The sequence below is a fragment of the Lolium perenne genome, chromosome 6, assembly GCF_019359855.2.
Source record: "Lolium perenne isolate Kyuss_39 chromosome 6, Kyuss_2.0, whole genome shotgun sequence".
Taxonomy (NCBI): domain Eukaryota; kingdom Viridiplantae; phylum Streptophyta; class Magnoliopsida; order Poales; family Poaceae; genus Lolium; species Lolium perenne.
In genome coordinates, this window is record NC_067249.2 from 5,115,653 (window position 1) to 5,127,488 (window position 11,836).

The 11,836-nt window shown below is 48.5% G+C and overlaps 2 protein-coding genes across 2 annotated transcripts; one reads left to right on the top strand and one right to left on the bottom strand.

Annotated features, from left to right (window-relative positions):
• The first annotated feature begins 3,267 nt into the window (after positions 1–3,267).
• Positions 3,268–4,538, top strand: LOC127310903 (uncharacterized). The gene is made up of 2 exons (XM_051341522.2): positions 3,268–3,972; positions 4,048–4,538. The coding sequence occupies exons 1-2, from the start codon at positions 3,754–3,756 to the stop codon at positions 4,426–4,428; spliced, it is 600 nt and encodes a 199-aa protein (XP_051197482.1). The 5' UTR covers positions 3,268–3,753; the 3' UTR covers positions 4,429–4,538.
• A 1,020-nt stretch (positions 4,539–5,558) lies between these two features.
• Positions 5,559–6,948, bottom strand: LOC127309014 (uncharacterized). The gene is made up of 4 exons (XM_051339989.2): positions 6,873–6,948; positions 6,529–6,793; positions 6,041–6,464; positions 5,559–5,953 (listed from the first exon to the last, which is right to left on the bottom strand). The coding sequence occupies exons 1-4, from the start codon at positions 6,944–6,946 to the stop codon at positions 5,688–5,690; spliced, it is 1,029 nt and encodes a 342-aa protein (XP_051195949.2). The 5' UTR covers positions 6,947–6,948; the 3' UTR covers positions 5,559–5,687.
• Positions 6,949–11,836: the final 4,888 nt, after the last annotated feature.

Here is an 11,836-nt window from a genome sequence, read left to right on the forward strand (position 1 = left end):
ATACTTTGCTCCAATCTATTGAGGTGTTATCTGCTCCTGCGGGATACTTTGGCCTCCTCAAGTGTGAGGGGAAAGAATTCTTTTACTGTAGTCTACTCTTCAGGTTTGAAAATCATGTCAGTGCTATTCGCTGGTGTACCTTCAGGTGTTACATTTTATCAGACTTCCTCAGATTTCATCATCCCTGGTGTCCTGCAAGTAATAAATAATTGTCCTGTACCGTTTTAACAATGAAGTTTATGAGGTCTATTACCGGAGCTGACTAACTACATACAACCAGGCATATGTGCAAACTACAGTCCACCTAATTAAGAGAGAAGCAATTGTAGGCCACTGGTTTAGCAATGGAATTGAGAGGACTACTAGAAGTGCTAAAGAGCTCCGTCGAATCAGGCAGCATAAGGAGCAGCACAAAATAATGCAGACATGAGTTGCCAGTACGTTTGTATAAGCGATGGTTCTATGAAGCCACTCTTTGGTTTGCAGGGCAGTCATTGTAGCAGAAAAGGTAAGAACTTGCAAGCCAATATGCCAATTTAACTAGCCTGGCCAGAGGGGTTTCTTTTTGGCCAAATTGACCCCACTTCACTTACTCATCTATCACATTTAAACTACTCTATCCTACATATCACAGGATCATTTCATCAAAAAATATGCTTCCTCTGTTTTGTTCTATGATATATGCCCATTTGGTAGGCTACAAAAGTTGTTCTTTCTTTTATTGGTTTCTTATTTTAGAGCTGTTTGTTCTCTTCTCGCTCATTTTGTGTTGGGTTATGGTTTGCAGCTGCCTGCCTTGGTAGGTCTTTCTATGGTGGTCTATGGCACTTCATACTGTTAAATGTTTAGGCAAGGCTTATCATTGTGTATACACCGTTTGTTGTCGAGATGGCTTGGTATTTCTTCCGCTTTTCCATCTCCCGGCATCATGTTGGCAGCAGTGATAATAATGTTGGGAATGACCCATTTGTTTTTAAGATTTGTGGAGTTAACATGAGATTGGATCTTCCTGCAAAGTATGCTGGAAAAAGACAGTCCCTAATGGAAACGCCTACAGGTGCACTGGTGACTGCTCCTGCAGTGAAGAGAAGCACAGGTAAGCAATTGTATTGCTTACACCAAAAAAAAAACACCCTTGCTTATATAAATGGAAAAAGTAAAGCTGTTATTGTTTTCAGGTACAAGTTGCGCGTGAGCACAGAAGACATCAAACCAAATGAAGAAAATAAAGAGTTCATAGGTGGATTCATGTTTTTTTAGCGATCACGGTAAAATACTTATAGGCCATGATGCAGAGCTGGTTGTTGCAAGGACCAGAGGAAAAGCAAGCGATTTACCACCCGCTGTGCAAAATGTTGTCGGTGCAAAATGTTTGGTCACTGCCTGTGTCACACAGGAAGCTTACGAAGCTGACAACATCATGTCAACTGTCCGCTGTCATCAACAAGCACCAAAAAACTACACCGTCTCAAGAAAAAGCTCTGTCACCTTCCCCTCCTGACGAAGTACCAAATGGAACAGAAGATACCAGAGATTCAGGCGCCACGCTGAGCAAAAATATTATAGAAAAGGTTGAATCCGACATAGAGGAGGTCAGTGCAAACTAATTTTTTTCTATTCTCTTTGTTCCCAGCAACACAAGCTTAAAAGGCACACAACTACGACACAATGCAAAATCGAATAACACCTCTTTTTCCTACTGAAGGGCGTCAGCTTTGCATCTGAAAAAAAAAGGAAGACCGAACAAGTAAACTCAGCATCAGCCAAGAAACAGGTTAACAAGGCACTCTTCCCGCACAAATAAGTAGTTATGTACTACAAACTTCGAACAGAAGCTAAGCATACCCAGTTCAATTGTATAAAGATGCTCTAGCTTTACTTTCCTCTTTGTTCTCGCAGACAAGCAAAGCCTCATGTTCAGCAACGGCTTGACCCAGTCTGGAAGCTATCAGCAGAAAAAGTTCCGTGTAGTGAAGATTTCGCGTGCTACCACGGATCAGTTATGTATAATATTACGGAACTACCGGCCAACCTAGAAAATGTGTCCTTGATGTACCGTAGTATTAAGTACCTATTACCCAGCTGTGTGCAATAACTTAAAAGCATACTTCTATGTCTCTGCAATACTATGTTTGTGTGTATGATTGTATGAAGCATTCTGCTGCTTAAGCCGTGCTACTCTGCCCTATAGCGCCCTCATACTTGTGCAGGTGTAGCTAACTTAACTGTGCCACCATTTATAGAGATTAGTTTGGACCTTCACAGGAAGCTCATCTGCACACAGCTCTGCCATCGCTCTTAATTCAGATATTATGCTAGGGGCGAGGCGTGTCGCCGAGCCAATGCCTCCTAGTTACCTACCAATGGCACTGGGTTTCCTAAAACCACCTTTTCCCTAGAGGACTAAGTTGCCAAAAACCACCGCTTTGGAGATCATCGTTGCTCGGAACTACAAGTTTGACTTTGTTTCACAGAACCACCACTTTTCGGCCAGGCTGTTGCACGAAACCCAATTGATCGGTTGATGAGCTATGTAAGATGTACAGCCATTCATGTATCGCTACTAATATGGATTATCTGCTGTGTGAAGTGTTTGTGTTTTTTTCGTTGGAAGATTGCACCATATGTTGAGGTGCTTTTTTTAAATAAATAAAAAAATTGAAAAGGAAATGGGAATCCATTAACCAGAACGCGCAGCACTATCGCTCGCGATCAAACCAAATACAAAGTCTGGGGCAAAGTCTACCCAGCCATCACAGTCAGAATCGGCACGCATGTATGCCATACTCGAACAGGACCCCTCCACCCGACCCTACCTAGCCGCCGCCCCTCCACCCTCCCAGCGCCGCCGCCGCCCCTCCACCCTCCACCACCGCCCCCTCTCCTCCCTTCCCACCTTCGCCCCGGGTCGTCTCGCGCGAGGCGGCTCCGGGCGACAACCCGAACCCAAGAAGAGGCGGCCCATCTTCCTCCTCCTGGCCGCTGCCGCCGTCGGGGTCAGCGGTGGCGGCCGCGTCCGGCTGCCAAAGGCAGGGGGCGGTGGTGGCGCGTCCATGGACTCCCCTTCGCGCGGAGGCGGGGTCTTCCAGGGGCGGCGACGGTGGACGGCGGGTCTGGTGGCGGTGGCTTTTGGCTACTTCACCTAGATCATGGCGGGAGACGCGGTGGTGTGGCGGAACTCGGCGGGGAAAGGGCGGCAGCGGGATCGGCGAATTTTTTTTAAATAATACACTTTTTAATATTAATTCCAGAAATAATATTCGTTTTTGGCTTATTTCAGAAATAATACACTGTCGGGGTCCGCTAACCCGAAATTAGAAAATCGGGGTCGGCGAACCCGATTTAGCACAGTCGGGGCAGTGGAACCCGATTTGTAGAAGAGCTCTGCTGCGGCGTGACAATAAAATAATAACTCGGGGTAGTGGAACCCGATTTCAATTAATCGGGGTAGGTAAACCCGATTTTAGCTAATCGGGCCAGGTGAACCCGATTCCAATAAATCGGGATTGTTCAACACGAGCACCAATTTTTCCCGCCTTTTTGCGTTCACACAGTTTCCCGCCCGCCCTTGCCGCCACTCCTTCCCGGCACCCTTCCCACCAATCGTTGCCGCCACCATCTCCCGCCAGTTTTTCCCGCCACCATCTCCCGCGCTGGTGTCGAAATTTAGCCTATAAAAGCAGGCAGCGCTACTCTGGATTGCACAAGTTCTTGTATCTCTATCTTTGTGCTGTTTGCTCACTGTTAGCCATCATGAGTGTGCCGTGCTCTGACCCGGAGTTTAGGCCGGTGAAGGCGAAGGCTGCAAGTTTGCCCCCGGGTGTGACTGCGGAGCGGTGTTGGTGCGGCCGTCTTGCTAAGGTTAAGCAGGTGGAGGATTTCTCCGACTGGTTCGGCATGAAATTTTTCATGTGTGCGAGCTATGAGCATGATCCACCCCGTAGTTCAGCTTCGTCCTCCACCAGGCCGCCGGTATGTTTGGACATAATTTTATGTTGACATTAATTTATTTATGAATGTGATTTAATGTTATTATTTGTGTTGCAGTCTCCCCCGCCCCTATGCAAATGGTTTCACTGGATAGACACGGAGCAGCCGGATTGGGCGCGTCAGGAGGTTGAGGAGAAACACCGGCGTGCGTGGGCAACGTTCTTTGAGGAGGAGCGTTGGGAAAAGGTTCGTGCTAATGAAAAAGCAGAGCGAGAGAGACAGATACAGAAACTTAGGGCGGAACAAGCTCGTAATCGCGAGGTGAATCAGAAGAGGATGGATGATGAGGCTGCACGTAGGTTTGCAGAGGAAGAGGTGCGCAGGGAGGCTCGTGAAGCAGAAAGGAAGAGACTAAGGGAAAGAGCTGCTGAGGCGCAAGCGGCAGAAGAACGCGGCGACAAGTCTGGAAAATGGCCACGGTGGACGCAGGGAAAGTAGTGTGATGTGTCGTACTAGCTATGTATCTTAATTTCAGTTGTATCTTAAATTCCGTTGTAGTGTCGTTGTATCTTAAATTCCGTTGTAGTGATAAATCCTATTTTTATTTCAGCTGCAATGTATCTTCATTTATGTTTTAGTATTATTGTTTCCCGCCTAATTTTTCCCGCTCAGTTTTTTCCCGCCTTTTACCCCCGCCGTAATCTCCCGCCAATTTTTCCCGCTCACTTTTTTCCCGCCTTTTACTCCCGCCCTAATCTCCCGCCAGTTTTTCCCGCTCACCTTTTCCCGCCGAAAGTCGTCCCTTCTAGCCTATAAAAACCCCCCAGTGTTTCCTTCTGTTTCAGTGTATTCTCTCAGGAAGATGGATCCCCCATATAAGAATCCCCCCCATCTTTTCACCGAATCCATGGCCAAACCTCTTCTAGACGAGGCCCGCAAAGTGATGAGGGAGAGTAAGGTAGACACATTTGAGGAGTTCATCAGTAGCGACGCCTTGCTCCGTAAGGTGGGTAGGGAGTTTGAGAAATATTCTTATGGGTGGCCATTGAAGAAGATGCCTGCTCGCAGCCCACGGGAGATAAGGTGTGAGCTTATCAGGTTGAATGAGAAGTGGAAGTCACTAACTTGGAAGAATGAACGAGATAGGGAAAGAGATTACAACTTTCCATGGCTGTGGACGGTTGAGAGTGAGGACGACGATGATATCTTTGAGCCTAGCAGCAAGGCGAAGAAAGCTGCATCGTCGAAGGGCAAGAGTGCCAAGTCCTCGAAGGGGAAGAGTGCTGCACCACCGGTCATCGACTCGGACGACGACTTCGAGCCTAGCACGAAGGCGAAGAATGCTGCATCGTCGAAGGGCAAGAGTGCCAAGTCCTCAAAGGGCAAGAGTGCTGCACCGCCAGTCGTCGATTCAGACGACGACTTCGAGCCTACCACCAAGGCCATGAAAGCTGCATCGTCGAAGGGCAAGGGAAAGGGTGTGCTGCGTTCTTAGTGTTTTAGTTATCAGTAATCATGGATCTTGTAGTATGTTGTAGCGATGGTGTACCATTTAATATGTTAGCAGAGAGTTATGTTGTAGTAGTAAGTTGTATCTTAATTATCGCTTGAAGTTCAATATGAAATGTTTGTTAAATAGAAATAGTAGTCATACATGGCGCATACAAATAGTAGTCATACATGGTGCATACAAATAGTAGTCATACATGGTGCATACAAATAGTACTCATACATGGTGCATACAAATAGTACTCATCTCACTGACCACGGCCCCTCCCTCCACCTCGCCTCGGTGGCGGTCGAGCCTGAAAAGGTGACGGCGAGTACATACGAACAGGTGGCTGGCGATGTCGGGGAGGAAGCATGTACCCCTGCTCGTGCTGACTGTACTGCGTGGGATCTGGAGGTGGAGTTTGCTGTTGACTTGAAATCCAGTCTTGATAGCTCTGCTGTGTTTCGTCCTGATCGTGAGCACTGGACCAGAAGGATCGTGATCCGGACCCCGTCGACATATGTCCCTCACCTTTGATTAGATAAAAAAACCGTTAGTCGATCATGAGGAAATTCACACATGGTGCACAATTAATATGGATAGTGATGAATTGCGTACCCTCTGGCTCATCCATACGGGGACGCCACCCGAAGTTAGGCATGGGAAATTGCTGCTCCATGCCGAAACCGGCATGCTGCCAATACTCGTAAGTAGGCTCCTGCTGCTGCTGGTTTTGCCACCCAGAACCTCCTGCCTGGTTAGGAGATGGTGGCCTCGGGCTCGGCGGTACCTCCATACGTGGGCGCGGGGCGTGCCGCGGCTGATGCACCTGCAAAGAGGGGCGAGGTGGCCGCTGTGCTGCTCGGTACTCGACAACATCCGAAGATCGGGTGCATGTGATAGTCGCGTAGATACGACGTAGTTTCTCCTGAAGACGCTGTGCAAAGGAGGCGTGGTGCTCATACCGTCCAAGAAGTGGGCCGGCGGAGAGCGACCGTTCATACTGGGCGGCGTCATCTTGCAGCTCCGCCGTCAACACGGCCTACAATTGTGAGCTCAAATTAGTAAAGTGTTGGCAAAATGTAGAAAAAATATAGTTGACTTACTGCGTGATGCCGAGTGCCTGAAGTGGAGTGGCGAGGGTAGGTGTCCCACTGTGTCGAGGGAGCCATCTCAACTGGGTCACACGCCTGGCTCAGACGAAGTCGTGTCCTAGGCATGTACGCTCGCAAGTACTGCTGAAATTCCTGAAGATCAAACGGCTCCCTAGTGGCCCATGACACGGCCGGCGCATTGGCCCAACCAGCGATGTATGGACCCAGGAGCTGTACCCATCCGACAGCAGTCTTGTTCGCTCCTTTTCTGTTGTACCTGAAAATTAAATTGTACCCATCCGTCAATGAATGTCCAATTGATGTAATAACTGATGGTAAAATTAAATTGTACTCACGCGTGGACGCGTGGTGGTAGTGGAACTGTGGGAGGTGGTGGCTCGATCAACTGACGCATTCCAAACTGTCTCATGACCCTCTCGTCGCGACATCTCCTCCACGAAGATATCGAAGATGATCTTCGCCTTCGTCATCCAGTAGGCCCAATCTCTGGTACACATCAACGATATACCGCCTGGGTATGTCTCGTCGCGGTGGTCCTCACTGTATGGCTCCCAACTAACATCGCTCTCCAGTAGTAGGTCAAACTGCTCTGTGAATGCTGGGTAGCAATTCCGCAGCTGATTATGCCCAAAATGTCTCTGCATAACATAACATAAGTATGTTAGTGTTGCATTTTATATAACAATATAAACAAGGTGTGTATACCTTCCGCGATGTCCATATAGAACCAAACGTCGGCATGTCGATGCGATCCGCGTCATACAACTCGTCTGGCGGCCAAGACCCAGCACCAATATCAGGGCGGCCGACGGGAAACCTCGTCCAGGACCAGAGCTGCAATAGGAGGGGGCAACCAACGATTCCAGAACCATGCGAGGTGAGCTGGCAACCCTTACACATACCTCGGTACGTAGCGGCTAAGACCGCAGAACCCCAGCTCCTCTGTGTGATGTCCTCTGCTTCTGTGGCCTCTGCTATCTCCTGAGCTATAGGGATGTACCGCGCACTGATCGTGTTCCCGTGATTGTCCGTGAACATCGTCTTCCCGAGTAGCCACATGAGGTACGCCTCCAAGCTGCGAGTGATCTGGGCCGCAGTCATCGGTACATCGGGGTATCCGAACTGCTCGATCTGTCAAGAAATATTCAATGTTAGGACTACATATTACGCGGTAATTAAGGCTTGATAAAATAAATGAAACTGTTACGAACCTGGAACTCGTGTAGCCACGCCTGACGAGGGCCGTGAGCCTCAAAAGAGATAGGCCCAACGCCCTCGCGAACACCAACGAAACGTGCATCCATGCTGTGCATCCATCCCACGGGTTCCTCCAATGGGCCGATGGGCTCACCAGCCAACGGAAGGCCCAGCAACATAGACACGTCCTCTAGAGTAGGAGCCATCTCACCCCAGCGAAAGTGGAAGGTGTGGGTCTCGGGCCTCCATCGATCCACTAAGCAGGTGATCAAAGTAGCATCGTAGTTCAGACGCGAAACGTTCTCTCGGGCCTCCACTAATCGAGCGAAAGGTAGTAGTCCAGCCCACTTCAACCTGCAAAACAAATGATGAAAATGGTAAAGCAAGGTCCAATTCGAAGGTAAATTTCAAATTATAGCTAAAACACCTACCTGTCTTCCCACTGAGGGTGTATCATCCAGTTCTTCTTTGGAGTACGGGTCTGCAGTGGGTCGATGCTCTGCGGGTCGGACTCCAAGTGCGATGCACGATGTTTCTGATCAATCACTGGATCGAGCAACGGGCGGGCCGCCATATCTGCAGAAAGATATCAAAAATTGTTGCATTGTTCAAAGATGATACAAATTAAACCATTGATCACAAAGTTTACAAATTAAAGCATAGTTCATACAAAATTCAAATTAAAACATAGTTCAGAAATATTACAAATTGTACCATTGTTCAGACTAATATGGTTCACACGTACTACAACTTAAGCATAGTTTATAAATATTACAAATTTTCTACTGTCTCCCTCTAGTTCTTCCCCTCCCACGCCTTCCTCGGTTGCCTCGCCTTCCTCGGTTAGCCGCCGCCGCTGCAGCTGCTGGGTAGAAAGTGGGACATAGGGGGTCCCTGTGTCCAAATTGGTTGCAGAGAAAACATTGCCTAGTTGGACCACCCGCTTCTGCTTCATCCATATCATTTCTAATGCGCCTTGTCTCCCGTCGACCTCTGTTTGTACGCAATAACCTTGGGTCAGGGATGTACCGCCTTTCATTTGGTATCACCGTAGTAAAATTTCCCACAACTCTGTATCCGACCATCTCGCCGGTCCAGGTGTGCAGCACAGCCTCTTTCGCGTAATATGGAGAGACGAAAGAGATTGAGTCCAGCCCTAGTTGTCTGGTAGCTGCCAAAGACATGGGAGCATGGAAGGTGAAGCAACCTCGGTTTGTTGCATGTGCAGTCACACGATGGCCATTCTTCATTTCCAATTCTGACCTCATGTGTTCTCACCGCATTCACACAACCAAACTTGTCGGTTGGTAAGCGCACCTCAAACCTCCTTTCCTGATTACCGATGGCCAGAACAGTGTGTGACATACCCTTCTCCATCTTGACATCCATATATTCCATAATGGCCTTACAGTAAGGAGTGTTTGGATTCTCAAGCATATGCTTCAAAGCCAACTCCCGTCTCTCTTTGAAATAATTCATAGTGCCATATAAAATACCCTCCACAAGGGCTGTCAGCGGCAATGCCCTATTTCCCCTAAGCACGAAGTTGTATGACTCAGCTAGGTTGGTAGTCATCACACCATACCTAGCTCCATGTGTGTCATGCAGCAAAGACCACCTTTCTAATGGCTCGTGCTCTATCCACTCTGCAAAATTTTTAATCCGTCGTCCAGGCCTCCTTCTAGTATTGGGTGGGTCAAATCCAGGCAGGTCACATAGCCCAATAGGATCTGGCTCGGGGCCTACTGGAACCTGTGTACCCTGTGCCACAGCTGCTGCATGAGCTGCTACTAATGCAGCTCGGGCGGCTAACCTGTCCCGCACATGGTCCTTAGTGAACTCATCCAGCTTGCCGCGGAGAAAAGTGTACTTGCATTCTTGATTCTGCTTGCACAACTTCTTGAACAGATTCATAAGACCCTTGCTCCTAAACTGCGAGAAGAAATTGGCCCCCAGGTGGCGCATGCACCACCTACTCTGCATATCCTGCCATGGTGTCTCTTCATCAGGTCCGGCTTCTACCAGAGTCTTGATAGCCGCAAGTATACCTGCATGCCTGTCATGTAGCACGCACACATTTTCGCGATCTTTCACTATCGATTTTTTTAACTGCCTGAAGAACCATAACCAGCTAGCAGTGTTCTCGCTCTCAACAAATGCAAATGCGAGAGGCACACATCGATTGTTGCCATCCACTCCAATTGCTGTCAGAATCTGTCCCTTGTACCTCCCAGTTAGAAAAGTTCCATCTACACACATCACCGGACGACAGTGCATGAAAGCCTCGATGCATATGCTGAATGCGAAAAACACCCTGTGCAGAACCCTGACATTAGGGAACTCAGGTATCACAAAGTCTTGTATGTCCACATGGGTGCCCGGATTCCGGTCCTTCAATGTCTGCAGGAGACGGACGACACCGTCATAAGCATCATAGAAGGTCCCGAATCTGTTCTCCAGTGCCGTCTGTTTAGCCCTCCATGCCTTGCCATATTCAATTACATACTTATATTGAAGGTGAACTCTTCTCTGGATGGCTTTAACCCCCATTGCTGTATTCTCTACAATCTCCTTGTAGAACAGGCGAGCAATAAGAGTGGATGTAAGGTTTCGGTGATCCTTCAACATACTCTTAAGGACACATGTGTGCGGCACGAAATCGCTCACCACCCATGTTGTGTCATACTTCGGACAGTACCCATGCACCCTTGATGGACATCTAGCATCGCTGCAGACCACTGTCAAGAATTTCTGACTTGAAACGGTGGTTCTGAATACCCTTTGCGTGTTCATTGCCCACTGAGTGATTGCTTCCTGCAGATGTCTCTTGTCAGCATATCTAGCACCAACTGAGATGGTGTTCATGCTGTACTCCCAGGCAGAATCGTGCCGATCATCGACTATCATTGCCTCCGACAAATCATGGTTCCAAGAAGAGGGGATCGGATCCGCCTCTTCGTTATCATCTGAAGTATCGGATCCACCGGATTCATCTGAGTCAACCTCATTGTCCACTCCATCCTCGTCTTCCTCGTCCATCATGTTCTGCATCTCTTCTTCTTCTTCGTCCACGCTTTCAAGCTCAACAGTATCGTCATGACCACCTGCTGCATGGCTACTCTGCCCGGATTGGAAACTGCTGCCGCCAGCATCAGAACTTTGACTGCTCTGGCCTGGATGGAACGCACCCTCGCCTTCTTGGAAATTCACCACCTTCGCCTCGGGAAGCATTAAGGCGATGGGGTGAGTTCCCCTGCGCTCGCACGCTTCCAACCAGTGCACCCACTGAGAGGTCCGCTCAATCGGCTTCAACCGCCAGAAAATCTGGGTACTGGAGCTGCTCCACAAAGCATGCACACCAACAGTGTATGCTTCGGGATTAAGCCCGAAATTCACGGTCAACCACTCCTTCAACTGACTAACTCGCCATGTTTTTGGGTTTGTCAGATGCAACTCCTCGTACTGAAACTCGCTCAGATCAGCTCCCATCGGAGTTGTTCGGACCGTGCCATGACCGAAGTAAACAACGAATTTTAATCTATCTGACATATCTGCTCACCTATAAAAATTACATACTCGTCAAAATAATCTAGCACCTACACTCTAAAATAAATAAAAATCTAGCACCTACAGTCCTAAATAAATAATTTCTACCTGAAGCTAACGAACGTAACATGCATTATGATTACACCATCTAATATCAGGGATTAGGGTTTACCCTTGAAGCGTGCCAAACACCTCCGTCAGCAGCTCAGCTCCTCCACCCCGCAACAGCTGCACCACCACGCAGCAATAGCAGCACCACGAAGCAGCACCACCTCCACCAGCTCCACCACCACCAACAGCTCCACCAACACCAACAACACCTCCACCAAAACGCCTCAAAAACTAACCCATCTATAGATCAGCTAATTCTACAGCATTTGGTGGTGAAACTACAACGAATGGCTGGATAAATCGCTCACAAACGAGGAAAAATGGTGCTGGACTGAGAGCTAACGAGAGAGAGACAGAGAGCAGCAAGCTGGAGGAGGAAGAAGATGGTCGAGCAGCGCTGCGTGCGAATTTTATCTGCCGCACTTCGGGGTCAGTGCGCCCGAAC

Excerpts from the sequence above, each read along its gene's own strand:
- LOC127310903 (XM_051341522.2), top strand. The coding sequence starts at position 3,754 with ATGAGTGTGCCGTGCTCTGACCCGGAGTTTAGGCCGGTGAAGGCGAAG. Across the intron at positions 3,973-4,047 it reads CGTCCTCCACCAGGCCGCCG|TCTCCCCCGCCCCTATGCAA; the intron begins GTATGTTTGGAC and ends TTTGTGTTGCAG.
- LOC127309014 (XM_051339989.2), bottom strand. The coding sequence starts at position 6,946 with ATGAGACAGTTTGGAATGCGTCAGTTGATCGAGCCACCACCTCCCACA. Across the intron at positions 6,794-6,872 it reads CTACCACCACGCGTCCACGC|GTACAACAGAAAAGGAGCGA; the intron begins GTGAGTACAATT and ends TTTAATTTTCAG. Across the intron at positions 5,954-6,040 it reads CCGTATGGATGAGCCAGAGG|GTGAGGGACATATGTCGACG; the intron begins GTACGCAATTCA and ends ATCTAATCAAAG.